The sequence below is a fragment of the Pseudorca crassidens genome, chromosome 19 (genome assembly GCF_039906515.1).
Source record: "Pseudorca crassidens isolate mPseCra1 chromosome 19, mPseCra1.hap1, whole genome shotgun sequence".
NCBI lineage: Eukaryota > Metazoa > Chordata > Mammalia > Artiodactyla > Delphinidae > Pseudorca > Pseudorca crassidens.
In genome coordinates this window covers 43,144,694-43,161,282 of record NC_090314.1, presented here as the reverse complement: position 1 = coordinate 43,161,282, position 16,589 = coordinate 43,144,694, and the positions used below count along the sequence as shown (strand labels likewise).

Here is a 16,589-nt window from a genome sequence, read left to right as displayed (position 1 = left end):
GAACCTGTGTCCGCTGCATTGGCAGGCGGATTCTTAACCACTGCGCCACCAGGGAAGCCCCTCCTTGTTTAAAAAACCTTCTCATTTATTTTTCTTCCTTGATGCTCACGGTGGCCTGTGCCACAGGCATGATTGTCATCCCCATGTTCGTGATGAGGAAACTGAGGCTTAGAGAGGTAAACTGATGGGTCCAAGGTCACACAGGTTGTGGTGGCAGGTGTGCCCTCCCTGGCCCCAGCTCTGGCTAGGCGCCTCTCCCTGCCCTCTCCCCAGGCCTCAGGCCCCCACCATCCAGGCTCCCTCCTCTCTCGGTTGCAGGACGGTGATGCCTGCAGATCCCCAGCAACCCTTTCTGGGCCAGCTGAGCTCCTCTCCTTGCTCTGCACATGCTCCTTTCCTGTTCTGGGTCCTGCCCAGGCCTGAGGGCTGCTTGCAGGAGGACCCAGGGAGCTGGGCAGACCAGCCCAGCACAAGTAGTTCTGCCACCAGGGGCAGCTGTGGGCCCCACCCGAGAGCGGCAAGACAGCCCTGGCTTGGGGTCTGGGCCACAGGCAGGCTGCCTTCCCAGCACTGGGCTCAGGTCCATCTCAGCCAGTGGACATCTTGGGGAAGGGGTCTGGAGACCACCCTCTCTCCATCTTTTCCAGAGCATCTGGTTGCGATTAGGGGCAGGGGAGTGAGAGGGGGCCGGCAAGGATCCAGCAGGCACCAGCAGCCAAGAATGACTTAATTGGATAAAATGTCTAATGACAAACCAGAGCCCCACAGCAGGCTCCTGGCCCCGGTCCCAGGCCTGGTCCTGGGCAAGCCTTTTCTCAGCCTCTGTTCTGATGGCTCCCAAGTTACCCCCAGTAGAGTGTCCTCAATTACGCAGTGACTGAGCACCTACTGTTCGCGAGGCACCGAGGGCACACATTTACGGAAGGTGGGAGGGTCCTGTGGGAGCTCAAGGCTGCCAGGGGGACAGGCACAGTTAGACCACCAGCAGGTGCTCTAGGAGAGAGGGCTACATCCAGGAGCTCTGGGGAGGGGGTGGGGCAGGTCGAGGTGGAGAAGGGCCTCTGACACAGTGCAGGCCTGAAACTGATGGAGATCACAGGGAATGCCGCCTCCACCCGTCTGGTGGTCTGTGTCCCATATACACGTCCATAGTAGGTGTGGCAATTGGAGAGACCGTATAAGACACATCTTCGGGGGCACAAATCTTTCTGAAATGGAAAAGCATGGTTTCTGTGTCATTTGGAATGACACAGAAATGACCTAGAGGGAACTGGAGAGAGCATCAAGTCGAGGAACGGCTGCTAGATGGCCTGTGTGCAGCCACTTTCCAATCCTGTGCCCTCAGCAGACATTGCTAATTGATCATGACAACCTTTCCTGCTAAACACAAATGGAACCTCAGAATTCTTCACAATTAGAGTGCTCCTGGCTGTCACTAATCGATTGGAGATGGCTTTTGAGATGAAATCTATTTGCCATCATTGATGGTGTCTAAGCTCCTTGTTTCATGGGGAAAGTGACTTGCCCAAGGTGTTTGAAGGTAGTGATGAGACTAAACAGTGGTCCCCGCTATGGAGACATCTTCAACTGTCACAACCTGGGAGGAGGTGCTACTGGCATCTAGAGGGTAGAGGCCAGGGATGCTGCTAAAAAGTCCTGCAATGCATAGGACAGTCCTCCACAACAAAGAATTATCCAGTCCAAAATGTCAGTAGTACCAAGGATGAGAAGCCTTGAACTAAAAGAACTCTGCTCTCTGGCTTCTAGTCCCTGGAAGGTGAGATTGTGTGCCACTTGTGGTAGAGAAATAGGGAACTGGTTTGGAATGTTCCAGAGCAATTGTTCTCACCCTTGTCTGCCGTGTAAGGTCCAGGTCTTCTCAAAAGCTCTCCGGGGGGTCATTTAAGGATCCACACGCACAGGCCACACCGCAGACCAATTATATCAGAATCTCTGGGGTGGAACTCAGACAGCAGGAATTTTTAAAACTCCCCAGATGATTCCAGTGAAGTTGAGAATAATCATCCCTTTGGGGGCAGATAAGGGAAACTTATCTCCATCCCTACCTGCTGTATGATCTTCTTTAACCTCTGTGAGCTGCTGATTCTTGTCTGCAAAATGGAGAGCATCATACCTACGGTGGAGGGCTGGAGTGAGGGCTAAAGTGTTTCCTGTGCAAAGTGTGTGGGTGGAGCTCAGTGCATGCTGGGTATCTCCTGCCCTGAATGTCAGTGTCCCCAGAGTCAATGACGGCATGGGAATCAGGGCTTCTGCAGAGTAAGCAGGCTGGTCCCCCTCCAGGGCCTTCACGCTGACTGTCAGGACTCAACTTTCTGTCCCGTTCTCCCAGGTCAGGATGCAGGCCGAGGCTCTGGAGCGGCCGTCCAGGGGACCACCGTGCAGGGCTGGAATCGGAGAGCCCGAGAGATCCCTGGCCAAGTGTCGGAGCCGGACAGGACTCAGCTGAGCCAGGACCTGGGTGGGGGCACCCTGGCCATTGACACACTGCCGGATAACGGGACCAGGGTGGTGGTAAGTGCTGGTGGGACATGGAGCGGGAGGGAATTGGCAGTGGGGGGGCCCCCAGGTGCCCCATGTACACTTGTCAGACACACAAGTGTATCCTTTGAGGTTGGGCCTGGACGTCGGTGTGGAGACAGGGCTCCCGGGAGAGGGGATGGAAGCGGGGTCAAGCCTGGGTCATAAGATCTTGGCCTCTCAGAGCTTCATAGGCTTGCCTACCTCCTTGTGGACCCAGAGAGGTGAAGTGACTTGCTCAAGGATGCACAGCATGTCCGCAGGGTTCCTGACACTGGACTCTTCCGCTTCTTAGGGCCTCCACTAGAAGCTGAATGAAGGTGGCATTATTAGTCACAGCCGGCTGCCAGCTCTGGCGCCACCCCGACCTCATTTCTGCACCATCTACAGACCATGTGGCTCCAGAGGGTTCATGGTACAGAGGCTCTGGTTGCTCAGCCTCCGGGGAGGGCGCTCCGAGTGGAGGAAGCAGTTAGGGTGATGCTGCAGGAGAAAACCTCCTCTGCCTGGGGCAGTTCTGGGGGTGGCAATGCAGGGAGGAATTGGCCCCTTGTAGAGCCGGCCCTGCTCCCCAGCTGGCTACCTGGGAGGCTCATGGGGGCCTCTGTGTCTGTGGGAGAATCTGTAATCATGTGTACGTCTGAGGGTTATTGTGTATTATGTACATTTGCCTGTGTGTCTGTCACCACGAGCTGCTGTGTCTGAGATGAGTGTGTGTGTGTGTGTGTGTGTGTGTGTGAGACCGTGTGAGTGTGAATGTGCCCATGGCTGTGTGTGGAGGCGCGCACGGCTGCCGGTGAAGAGGATGGGTTCTCAGGATGCAGAAAAACTATGAAAAGAGAAACAACAAGAGGATGGGCTTCTTGGCATTTCTTTATTTTATGTTAGGAACTAATTTTTTAAATCCAAGAAGCACATGCAGTCAAAAAGGCCAAATAGGGCTTCCCTGGTGGCACAGTGGTTGAGAGTCCACCTGCCGATGCAGGGGACACAGGTTCGTGCCCCGGTCCAGGAAGATCCCACGTGCTGCGGAGTGGCTGGGCCCGCGCGTCTGGAGCCTGTGCTCCGCAATGGGAGAGGCCACAACAGTGAGAGGCCCGCGTACAGCAAAAAAAAAAAAAAAAGGCCAAATAGTGCTAAAATCAGAAAACAAAACACATCAGTCCACCCCTCTCCTCCGGACCTGCCCACCCCTCTCTCAGAAGGTGTCACTTTGGGCACCTTCTCCTGGAGGTCATCTCCATATTTCTAAGTAATTTGCTTACACTGCTACCTGTCAATAAATCCATTTAGACATTATCTGTTGGTTGCCTGTTGTGTAGATGAAGAGTGCCTTTTATATGCCTTTTATCTACTCCCCCAAGCGTGGTTTAACGCTCTCAATACAACTGTTAAATCCATATGCTCTGCTTTTTATTGTAATCAGGTAAATATTGTTCACCACTAATCCAATCAGGGTAATGTCACTGTTTACTTTCTTGCATCATTTTTGCCTTTCTTGCCCCCAATCCCCACCTACTTTCTTAGTTTTTTGTACTTACCATGGCTATATATTCTTTTTTCTTCTTAATTAATTACTTCTTGGCTGCACTGGGTCTCCGTTGCTGCGTGCGGGCTTTATCTAGTTGCGGCGAGCGGGGGCTACCCTTCGTTGTGGTGTGCGGGCTTCTCATTGCAGTGGCTTCTCTTGTTGCGAAGCACAGTCTCGAGGCATGCGAGCTTCAGTAGTTGTGGCACGCAGGTTTAGTAGCTGTGGCTCGTGGGCTCTAGAGCGCAGGCTCAGTAGTTGTGGCGCACAGGCTTAGATGCTCTGCGGCATGTGGGATCTTCCTGGACCAGGGCTCGAACCTGTGTCCCCTGCGTTGGCAGGCGGATTCTTAACCACTGAGCCACCAGGGAAGTCCACTGCTATATAATCTTAAACATCCATTGGCCTTAAATATAATTTTTGGTGTGGCCAAACCTGTCAGTTTTTGTTTTTTGGGGTTTTTTTTTGGAAACCTCTCAGCCGTCGTCATCCTTCTCCAACCTGGCCGGATGCTCGCCTGCCTGCCCACAGCCATCCCGGGACCTCCCTCTCCTTCATCCTGGAACTCCCTTATCTCTCTCCTTGCTGGGCACCCTGTTCTCTTGACCCTGTGTGTTTTCTTTCCCACTTCATTCCCTTGTTTGTTTAGCTTTCTGAGAAAGGGTACAGAAGAGGAGAACTTGCACATCTGAAAACGCCTTTATTGTATCCTCACCCTTGATTGATGGTTTGGCTGAATATAGAATTCTATATTAAAAATAATTTTCCTTCCCAAGTTTGCAGGCATCTCACATGGTCTTCTGGCTTCTGATGTCACTGTTGAGAGGTCTGATGCGCTTACGCCTGATCTCTGTAGATGCCTGCTTTCTCCGCCTCTGGAAGCTTTCAGGGGTGTTCCCTTAACCCCAGCATTCTGAAAGTGCCTGTTTGGGCTCTTTCTCTCTCACTGCGCTGGACACTTGATGGACTGTTTCAACCCAGAGACTTACATTCGCCAGTTCTGGAAGGTCTTCTTGTTTTATTGCTTTGATCATCTTTTCTCTATGTACTCTCCTGTTTCTACCACACCCCTCAATTAGATGTCCATCTCGGGGATTGATCCCCAAACTTTCTTCTCTCTTCTGTTTCTATCCCTTTGCATTTTTTGTTGTCTATTTGTTAGTTTGCTTGTAATTGTTGTTGTTGATCCACTTTCTGGGCGATATTCTCAACCTTATTTTCTTAATGTTACCGATTTTTTTTCTACTTTCATATTTTTCATTTCCAAGAGCTGTTTATTCTTTTCTGATCATTTCTTAAAAACATAGTCTCCCATTGTTCTTGTGTCACGGATGTAATAGCTTCTCTCTCTAAGGATATTTTTAGAATTTTAATATTTTTTCCTGCATCATTTCTTTTCTTCCTCCCTCCCTTCCTCCCTTCCTTCCTTCCTTCCTTCCTTCCTTCTTCCTTCTTTCCTTCCTTCCTTCCTTCCTTCCTTCCTTTCTTCCTCCCTCCCTCCCTCCCTCCCTTCCTTTCTCTCTCTCTCTCTCTCTCTCTCTCTCTTTCTTTCTTTCCATTTAATGTAGGGACAGTATACACAGGAGGGCCAGGTGTGGGCAGGGTGAAGGAAGAGAAGACGTTAGGAAAAAGTGCAGCAGGGAGCAGCTAAGACCTCTACACGTGAGCCTGAGCTGGCAGGGAGGGTGGGTCCCCAAAGCAGCAAGGGCTGTGATGCCTCTGCAGGAGGGGTGCCGGACAGGGGCTGTACCAGTGCGGGTGGGAGACGGACCAGGGCCAGCCTGCAGCCTGGTGCGGAGGGAGCAGGGTAATACATTCTCTGAACTCTCTCTCTTTCTGCATCATTTCTGTGACTTACCTTTCCTTTTACCTCGTCCTCAGACATGGCTTGGCCCCATTACTGATCCTGTCTTTATTTAAAATGTTGATCTTTTGTTCATCATGGATTTTTCTGCATCAGTTTAACTCATTTGATTTAAAAATATATGGCATTAAAATATTCTCTTGATGACTGAGTCTGTAGGTGCCGCTTTTTAAATGTTTTTATTAAAAAAAATTTTATTGGAGTATAGTTGATTTACAATGTTGTGTTAGTTTTAGGTGTACAACATAAGGATCCAGTTATACATATACCTATATTCATTCTTTTTCAGATTCGTTTCCTATATAGGTTATTACAGAATATTGAGTACTATACAGTAGGTCCTTGTTGGTTATCTATTTTATATGTAGTAGTGTGTATATGTTAACCCCAACCTCCTAATTTATCCCTCCCCTCCACGTTTCGCCTTTGGTCACCATAAACTTGTTTTCGAAATCTGTGAGTCCGTTTCTGTTTTATAAATAAGTTCTTTTTGCTGGTGCCACTTTAACTGTTACACCCGAGGTCAGTGCCGCCCTCGCCTCACCCTAATCCCGCCACGCTGCCCTGTCTTCTCCATCCTGCAGAACCAAGGAGCCATGGTGGGATGGTGGAACGGAGGGCCAGGGCAGGAGAGGTACCCCAAGTAAGGGAACACTTGGAAACTCACCCTGTCCCCAACCCCCAGCTTTGCTGGGCTACTGGTTAAAGAACTGGTATTTGCTCTGGGCCAGACACCATGGTCAGAGGGCCACGGTCCAGTCTGTGCAGAGAGGCCACTGCAGAAGAGAGCCACAGAGGCGTGGCCTTCTGGAAGCAATTATCTGTGGGTGTTCAGAAAGGGCAGTGGGGATCGTTAAGAGCCAGTATGGATTCAATAACCCCAGAGCTTAAAAAACAGCTCAGGGCTTCCCTGGTGGCGCAGTGGTTGAGAGTCCGCCTGCCGATGCAGGGGACGTGGGTTTGTGCCCCGGTCCGGGAAGATCCCACATGCCGCGCAGCGGCTGGGCCCGTGAGCCTGGCCACTGAGCCTGTGCGTCCGGAGCCTGTTGCTCCGCAACGGGAGAGGCCACAACAGTGAGAGGACCGCATACCACAAAAAAAAAAAAAACAGCTCAAATTCTCGGGCTCCACCCTGGACTGATTGGCTGAGAAACACTGGAGCCTGGGAATCTGTTTCTTTAAAAGTCCCCCCATGTGATCCTGATGGCTCTCTAGGTGTGGGAACTTGGGAGCTGTAACATTTCAAACCAATTTTAAAATCGGTTGCCAAACTGAACACTGGAAGCTGAGGCTTTCTCAGGCACCATGTGGCTGGACTTGACCACAAGACTTCCAGCATCCTGGGGGCTTTGTGGCCCCCTCAGGAGCCACACATTAAGAGTGGACGTGAAGAAGCAAGGCCACCCTGGCAGGAGGCCCCTCTGACTGCGCTAGGGGTGTCCCCAGCCCTGCCCAGAAGATTGGAGGATCAGACTTCTAGACCAGGCTTCTCCCTTAGCTGGAAGAGAGCTCAGAATGTCAGATTAGGAACCGGAAGGCTTCCTTGGCAGGCTGGTGGATAGCTGGCCTCAGGCCAGAGGAAACTATTGGGATAATTAGAAATCCTGGCACTTCCGTTTAGAATAAGGTGGGAGAGATGTGACTTAGCAGCAGTTCATGAGGAAAAGACTTGGGGCTCCTCACTGCCTGTGGGCTGGGATGAGTCAGGAGTGTGGAGTGGCTGCCACAGACGGAGGTGGGAAAGCCAGCTGTGTTCATGGAAACCCACGAAAACCCACAGAAACCCGGGGACCACGGTTGGGGCTCTGGGGATCCTGTGGGGTTTTTCTTGTCCTGACCACAGCTGAGGGGTTTGAACCCCCTTTCAAATGGCTTTCTAGAAACCAGAGTAGTCCAACATGGTTGAAGGAGTTTGGGGTATTTAACCTGGTATAGAGAAGCTTCTAGATGTGGCTGTTTCCTAATAGCTGCAGGGCTGTGACTGGGGCAGAGGGAATAGACTATTTTCCTCCACAGCTCATATCCCTTCCTGCCCTGAATTATCTATTTATTTGTTTTTATTGCCTGTCTTTCCCTGAAACCGAGGCACCATGAGACCCAAGACTGTCTTAGCACTCTGTAGCCAGTGCCTGGTGCATGATGGGTGTTCCTGTTTTGAAGGAACAAAGGAAGTAGGGATTTCTCCATCTCCAGAGGCCTTGAAAGACAGGGTTGTTGAAGAGAAGAGGTTGCGCCTGTGGTGAGTTGTTGGACTTAGTGGCCTCAAAGGACCAAACTCTACTGACTCCCGGGTTCTCACACACATAAGAGAATGTCAGTGCTTATACATGCCACAGATGCCGGAACATGTGTGCACACACTGTGACCCGGGGGGGTCTCGTGCCGGAATCCTCAGAGGGGCCTGGGCTCCATTCCTACGCCGCCTTGAACCCATTAGGCCTTGCACTGAGCAGCAGTCAATGGGGCATGGTGACGACCGCCCCCTTCAGCACAGCCAGACCTCCACACCACCTGGGCTGTGCGCTCACCCTCCCCTGGATGGTGGGCCCCCTTGGTCCCTGCAGGTGCCCCGGGAAGGGGCCCAGAGACTGCTGCTTCTCCCGTGTCTCTGGTCAGCGTCTCTGAGAGCTGGGGTCTCTCTGGCCGAAGGAAACCCGATCTTGGCAGCAGAGGGCTGAGCAAGAGGGAAGTGGAAGGAAGGGGACATTTCAGCAAGTTTGATTTGCTCTGTTTCATAAAGTTTTCTTGGCTTTCAACGGTTTATCCATATCACAGTCTAATCTCTGCCAACAGGAACCAGGCTTTAGTTCCCTCTGCTCTGGGGCCGTTATCGAGGGGCTTCGGGCCTGGCAGGTAGGCTGCCATCCCCTTTGCCTCCCCCCCGCCCACCCCGGAGCCCCATCATCTCCCTTCTTTGTTCCTCAGTCCACCCTCCTGGCCCCAGCTTCCCTTCTGGCCCAGCTCCCTCACCTCAGCCCCTCTGCCCAGCCCCCATCCCAGGCCTTCTCTGGCCCAGGCCCCTCTGACCATCTTCCCTTCTCACCCCTCTGGCCCAACCCCATCTTCCTAGTCCCTTCTGCCCAGCACTTCCTGCCTGGCGACCTCGCCACAATGCTCCTTCCAACTGAGACCCTCTTGCTTTGGAGGCCTTGAGCCATCCAGGCTGTGCTCCCAGGATGAGCTGGCAGGCCCCTGGTCAGAGCCATCTCCTTGGATTTTATTCCCACACTCACTCTACCACCACATCCCTGTGGAAATAGGATTCTTGTCCGGACTTAAGCTTTCCAGAGATTTTTCCACCAAGACCAATCCTGAGGCCCTGGGAACACTGGAAATTTTGTGGGCGAGGGAGGGATTGGGGAGAGCCATAGTGGTAAGTTAGAAATCCGGGAAGAACCACAGTTTATTCTCCAGGAGGCTGAAGGGGGATGTCTTCAAGCCTGGGGATTTCCAAATCCAAATTAAAGGTTTTCTTGGTTCTGTGGTTCATGTCTGGGTCACAGTTTGGGAAGAACCAAGTTTAAGAGCAGTCAGATTTGGAGGTTCACACCCTAATAGAACAGGTTCACACCCTAATAGAAAATTCTGACTCCCCTCCTCTTACCCCAGTCTTCCTCCTGGCCCAGCTTCCCTGAATTCCTCTCCTCTCTGGCCCAAGCAAAACTTCCCAGCTCATGCAACCGCCATGGCAGGCCCAGGAATGCTGAGGGACCACACAGTGGGATAGGAACCACATCATCCAAGACAGTTGGGCAGCGAGAGGAACAAGTGAGTGCAATGCCCTCCTGGTTTCTACACCCTCCCAGAGGAGGCAGTTCCCAAAAGGAGACCTTCAGAAGGGCCTAGGGAGACGGGACAGACAGACTTGTAGCATCGACACATGAAGAGCCCCAAGCGCTGCTCATGGAAGAACCCGGCCATGGCAGTGCGGGCGCTGAGGGGAAAGGATGAGGTGACAAGGCTGTTAGGGGAAGACTTCTGGGGGTTGAGGGTGAGAATGGGTGGAGGGAAAGTCGTGAGCTGAATTTTGAAGCGACAGACAATAAGAGATTTTGTGAGAAGAATGGGTGTCCAGGGAGGTGGGAGGTGGAGTCCAGACGTCCAGGCTTCAGCACTGTGGAAAGGGTCCCGCAGTCTTGGCCTTCCATCCGGCACGTACCAGCTGCTGACCTTGGGCTGGACACTTAAACCCTCAGTTAATGAACCTGGCGTTTCAAGCCCCTACTAGCTTCAGATTTCCCAAATAGGGGAGGGTAGGTACTGATCTTCCTGGGTTGAGACTCGAGAGCAAAATGCGAGGCATGTGATGGGTTCTCAGTCCCGGTGGTCTCCCTTGCCCGGCTCGGTGAGCGTGCCACAGCGCCCTCTGCTGGCTGCTCAGGCCCAGGCGGTCTGTCTCCCACGCAGGTCCCTTTGGTTGACCTTTTCCTTTTCCTTCTGCAGGCTGGTTGTTTGGTTGGTTGGTTGGTTGATTTTCTTTCTTGTTGAGGTGAGAGTCACGTAACAAAAAATTAACCATTTTAAAGTGAAGTGTATTTAATATACCCACAATGTTGTGCAACCATCACCTCTATCGAGTTCCAAAACATTTTCACCACCTCAAAAGGAAGTCTTGGACCTTTCAGGCTGTTGCACCCCATCCCTCACCCCCTTCAGTCCCCGGTTATCACCAATCTGTGTTCTATTTCTATGAATTTACCTGTTCTGGATAGTTCATATATGAATGAAATATCATATATGACCTTTTGTGTCTGGTTTCTTTCACCTGGCATAATGTTTTCAAGACTCATCCATTTTATGGCTGAATAATATTTTCCATTATACGGATATCCACAGCTATGTTCATCTATTCATTTGTTGATAGACATCTGAGTTTCTTCCTTTTGGTTCTTGTGAATAGTGCTACTGTGAACATGTGTATGTGTATGTGTTTGAGTACCTATTTTCAGCTCTTTGGGGGTATACCTAGGAGTGGAATTGCTGAGTCATAGGGTAAGTCTATGTTTAACTCGGAGGAACTTTCAAACTGTTTTCCACAGTGACTGAAACATATTACATTCCCACCAGCAATGTATGAGGGTTCCCATTTTGCTGCATCTTTGCCAACACTTGTTATTTTCCTTTTTTTTTTTTTTTTTTTTTTAATTATAGCATCCTGGTGGATGTGAGCTGGTATCTCATTGTGGTTTTGCTTTGTAGTTTCCCTAATCACTAATGATGTTGAGCATCTTTTCATGTGCTTGTCGGCCATTTGTATATCTTCTTTGGAGAAATGTCTACTTAAGTCCTTTGCCCATTTAAAAAATTGGGCTGTTTGTCTTGGGAAAATTTCTTTCTTTCTTTTTTTTTATAATTTTTTTCCCTTATTTTTTTGCCTGCGTCGGGTCTTAGTTGCAGCACACGGGATCTTCCTTCGTTGAGGCATGCGGGATCTTCGTTGCGGCGCTCGGGCTTCTCCCTAGTTGTGGTGCATGGGTTAGTTGCCCCGCAGCATGTGGGATCTTAGTTCCCGTCCCGGGAAATTTTCTTTTCTTTCTTTTTTTTTTTTTAAATTTTTTGCCCACACCACGCTGCTTGCAGGATCTTAGTTCCCCGACCGGGTGTCAAACACGTGCCTCCTTGCAGTGGAAGCATGGAGTCCTAACTACTAGACCGCCAGGGAATTCCCTTGTCTTGGGAAAATTTCTTAACCCCTCTGAGCTCATTTCTTCATTGTCAAATGGCGATGCTATATTGCCTAAGTGTACTTGCAAAGGTGTCATACAGTAATCTACATAAAGGCGCCCAGGGTTGGAAATGATAAACATTAGCTGACTCTGAATTAGGCTGTGGTCAAGGTGACCAACCATCTCGGTTTTCCCAGGATGGTCCTGATTTTGGCATTGAACCCCTCAGTCTCAGGTACATCGGGACAGTTGGTCATCTTACTCTGGTCCCAATATGGAAGATAGTGTGTATCTTTGCCATGTCATCACTCTAAACCTCAGTTTCCTCATCTGTAAGGTGGGACTGAGAATGCCTCATAGAGTTGTTATAAAAATCGGTTGAACTAATTGGTTGAAAAGTTAACCAGAAAGGTCTCGGAAAAAAAGGGTAGTGCTTTTTCCCCCAGATCTTAGCTGGAAGTACAAAAATGGGATCCCAGCAACAAAAGAGGATTTCCTGGCCTTGAAACTTCAGGGGCTACCCTTCATATCCTCACGACTCCTCAACGTATGGTGGGAGCTTGTTAGAAATGCAGGTCAGGCCCCTCAGACCTGCAGTATCAGGATCTAATTCCCAGGTGATTTGTATGCACATTAAAGATTGAGAAGTTCTGCTTTATAGCCAAGGCTTTGAAGCAGGGGCAATAATCCGGGACATGGAAAGTGTATCAACAAATTTATCACAGTAGTATTTAAAAATAGAAAAATAGAGCATAAAAGCTGGAAACTACCTAAGTGCCCAACAGTAAGGAAAAAGTTAATAAAATTGTGGGTTTTCTTCTGAGTAGATGGCCATGACGCCTTTACAGATGATGGTTAAAGGACCGTGTTCAACATCAAAAACTGCTTCAGATATCATGAAACATGACAGAAGCCGTCCACACAACTGGATAGTCGGCAGGATTATAACCGCGTGAAATTACATTCATAGGAAAAAGACTAGAAGGAAATATGGCAGAACAGGACGAGGTGAGAGATGGGGTGGCCTGTTTTTGTCTTTCCTTATTTCCTAATTCTTTGTGGTTATATGATATATATTGATGCTATCAAAATCTCTGGTTGACTGATATCCTCCAAAAGCCCACATGTAGAATCAGTGTCAGGATAAGATGCTTCTTTCCTTTCCATGAAGCGTGAGGGGTATTAAAAAATGCTTTGTCTAGAGAGCCAGCTCACACGCTCTTTCCAAGCCTGGTGCAAATCCCCACTTCCAGGACCTCCTCAGGTCAGCCTCACCCACCCTGGCACCTCTTTACCCCAGGCCCTCAGCACCATGCAAATACCCCTTTGTCTAGGCTGGGTCCCTCCCTTCCCGGGTTAGTCCAGGGGACCTGTTTTCCGCACTTCTGTGATGACAAGTGTTCCAGGTGGTTTATTTCAGCCTGAGGCGTAAATACCTCCAGAGGGTAGATGGAGGTCATCATGTGGATGAATGAGGTAAGGGAACTAAAGGAGCCCTCCCTGAGCGCTGGCCTCACTCTGTGGCCTTATATTTCATCCACCCAACTACCCCAGGAGGCAGGTGTTTCTAATACTATCTGGGAACAGAGAGGTGAAGTGCTTGCCCAAGGTTGCACAGCTAGTGAGTGGCAGAGCCAGGACAAGAACCCAGGTCTTTCTGTCCTTGGAGTCTTCAGAAACATAAATGAGTGATGCGTTGGTCCAGACAGAGGGTGCTTCTTAACCAGCGCTCTTCAAGCTTTACTGTGCAAAATAATCCCCTACGAAGCTTGTTCAGATGCGAATTTTGATCCAGCAGGTTTCGGGTTGGGCCCTGGACTCTGCATTTCTGCTGAGCTCCCAGGTGATGCTGATGCTGCTGGTCTCTGGGCCAGACTCTGAGTAGCAGGGATCTAGGAAACATTCCTACTGGCCTTGTAACGCCTCCTAGAACAGTGGAGGCGGGGAGTAGGATGCCCGTTCCCCCAGCATTCCCCTCAGCATGTCCTGGGTAGGATTCAGCTTCCCGGCGTGCCATTCTAACCAGCACGGCTGGCCAGACCTCTCCAATAGGCCCTGCAGGATGCCCTTGGTTGCTCGCCCCGGCATTTCCACTTGCCAGTTGGCTGGCAGGTGATGGGCTGACGGTGACAGCTTAGCCAGAGTTCCTGTCCAGAAACGTCTTGAGCCCAGCCAAGGTAAATGCTGCCCTGCTGTCAGAAATGGAGTGCCTGGCAGGCTCTGGGCATGAATAATTGAGGCAGAAGAGACGTTGTAACAGCAGGTGCTGAAGAGGGGGCTGGGGATGGTTTTGAGGAGGCAGCCTCCACAATCAAGACCTTTCCTGGAAAGGTCCAACAGAATCATGCTAATAGCTCCCACGTTTCAAACACCTACTGCGGACCAGGCACTGGGCTAAGAGCTTTACGTTGCTATGTTTTGTCTAATCCTTTCAAGAGCTCTGCAAGAAAGGTTACTGATGAGGGAACTGATGCTCAGAGAGGAGAGGGATGTTTTGCACCAACTATTATGTAGTGGAGCTAGTTTTTGAACTTGGGTCTGCTAACTCCACAGCCCCTGCCCTTGATCCTAAAGCAGTGGTTTTCAAGTTGCACTCCACGGAACCCTAAGGGTTCCCAGAGGTGCTTCACGGGCTGCTGTAGGATGGAGGGTGGTGGGGAAGGAAGGAGCACAGCAGGCTGGGCTCCAGGCCCTTCTCTTTCCTTCCCCCCGAGTGGCCTTACTTTGATGTGATTTATGTATCGCGCCTCCATGGAAGTTTAATTGGAAGAAAGGATTTCACGGTCAAAAACGTTTGAAAGCCACATCATGCTGCCTACCAAAATGAATGTGGTTTATCCACTGGGGTTTCTTGCAGGCATTTCAAGGAAACATAGTTCCCTTTGGCGGACTTGCAAAATGGTCTGGCTCGTGCTAAGCTCCCTGACCCTCTGTAATGTCAGGTCACCCCATCTCAGCTTCTAGCCTCCAGTCCACAGTGCCTGGAGGGCTGCCCTCTGGGTTATCAGGACTGCCCCACAGACAGCAGGTCAGATGCGGTGACATCTGTGAATTGGGTGAATTCCTCAGGCAAGTTCACTGCCGGGTGCGGCCTCGAAATTCTTTTCAAGAGACGTATCTATATGGAATATGTGAAGAAGGCTTCGGATTGACTGGGCTTAGGAGACAGTTTCAGCTGTTGTAAAAAATGGCCAACTGACAAGGTACTTAGTCGTGAAGGAGGTTTATTCCTCTCTCACATGTAATAGTGTGAGCATAAGTAAGCAGGAGTTGATGTAGTGTCTCTATGGTGTTAGGGAGCCAGCTCCCCTCTACAACATGTGCCTCGCATGTTGTGGTCCAAAATGGCTGCTTCTGCTCCCACCATCACATCTGCGTCCCAAACAATGAGAACTGGGCAAGGTGAGAGTCCCCCAGTTCCTACTGAGGACAGTCATTCTGCTCATCTTCCACTGGCCAGGCATAGTCATGTCTCCTAGCTGTAAGGAGGGCTGGGAAACGTAGTCTAGCTCGGTGCCCACGTGCCTAACTAAAGCTGGAAGATTCTGCTACTAAAGGAAGAAGAGGAGAGTGGTTATTGGGAGACAGTTATCAGTCTCTGCTGTGTGTGGACTTCGCCTTCAAAACTGCGGGTGCCGGTGGCAGCATGATCAGGGACCTGCAGTGGCAGACGGGAAGCACCCCCAAGGTTGTTGACTTCCAAGCCACCGCCAAGTCAAGAAGCCAGTGGTGATTGACTTTGTAGAAGAAAAAACATGGTGGTTAGTGTGTTGCCAGGAAAAAAATTCTCCCAGAAATTTGGTTTCTCATTTCTCTCTTCCCATGCAGATTCTCACTGTCTGTGCTGGTGAAGGACTATCTGTGGTATCCCTGGAGGTACTTCCCCTGATCACCCCGTGAGAAAGACTCATTAGGGCTCTTTTGGGTCCAAGGAGCCATTCCAGCTGTCTCAGGGGACAGGTTTATAGAGACGGTGCAGAGACCTGTCACGGGATCGAAGGGCTGGAGATGAAGGACAGCCTGACCTCAGGGACCTGGAAAGCTGTCAGGAACCAGGGCTGCTTTCTCTGTCTTTCGACACCCTCCTCAATTCTGTCTCTTTATTACTCACCCAGCATTTATTTATTTATTTATTATAAATTTATTTATTTATTTTTGGCTGCGTTGGGTCTTTTTAAAAATGATTTATTAACTTATTTATTTTTAGCTGCATTGGGTCTTCGTTGCTGCGCGTGGGCTTTCTCTAGTTGCAGCAAGCGGGGGTGGGGCTGCTCTTCGATGGGATGCATGGGCTTCTCGTTGTGGGGGCTTCTCTTGTTGTGGAGCACAGGCTCTAGGCATGCAGGCTTCAGTAGTTGTGGCTTGTGGGCTCTAGAGTGCAGGCTCATTAGATGTAGCGCATGGGCTTAGTTGCTCCGTGGTATGTGGGATCTTCCCGGACCAGGGCTCGAACCCGTGTCCCCTGTATTTGCAGGCAGATTTTTTTTTTTTTTTTGGCAGGCAGATTTTTAACCACTGTGCCACCAGGGAAGACCCCAGCATATATTTATTGAAGGCGGATGTGAGGGCTGGCTTCCTTCTCGTTTCTGTGGCCCAGCAGTCACACTCAGGACAAGGTCCTGATGACACCAGAGGCCCCATGTTCCACACTTGCTGCCCTGCTGGACTCTCAGTCACATGATCGAGTACTCTTCCTCCGAGTTTGAGGAGGTGGAGCCAGGGTTTCCTTCCATGGCCTGAGAGCATCTCCCGCGTTAACTTCGCTTCCTCGGAGAAATGAAGCTAACACTTCCTCCTCCTTCCCTCCCTCCCTCCTCCCTTCCTTCCTCCTTTGACAGAGAACTGTTTTTCTTTCCCCTTCCCTGCATCCCAAACTCCTCCTACTCTGCCCCACTTGGGACAGGAATACAGCCCAACTGACATGCTTCAAGCCTCAAGTGCAGCAATTCAGGTCTTCTGACTGGAAGGACCTCCTAAGGTGATGATACGGGCA

At 50.4% G+C, this 16,589-nt stretch overlaps 1 protein-coding gene across 2 annotated transcripts in view; it reads left to right on the top strand.

Annotated features, from left to right (window-relative positions):
- PLXDC1 (plexin domain containing 1) overlaps window positions 1-16,589 on the top strand; it is a 65,348-nt gene that overhangs the window by 6,847 nt on the left and 41,912 nt on the right. For both annotated transcript variants that reach the window (XM_067714009.1, XM_067714008.1), the window contains exon 2: window positions 2,351-2,532. In XM_067714009.1, coding sequence (XP_067570110.1) covers window positions 2,351-2,532 — 182 coding nt within the window. The remainder of the gene's footprint in view (window positions 1-2,350; window positions 2,533-16,589) is intronic.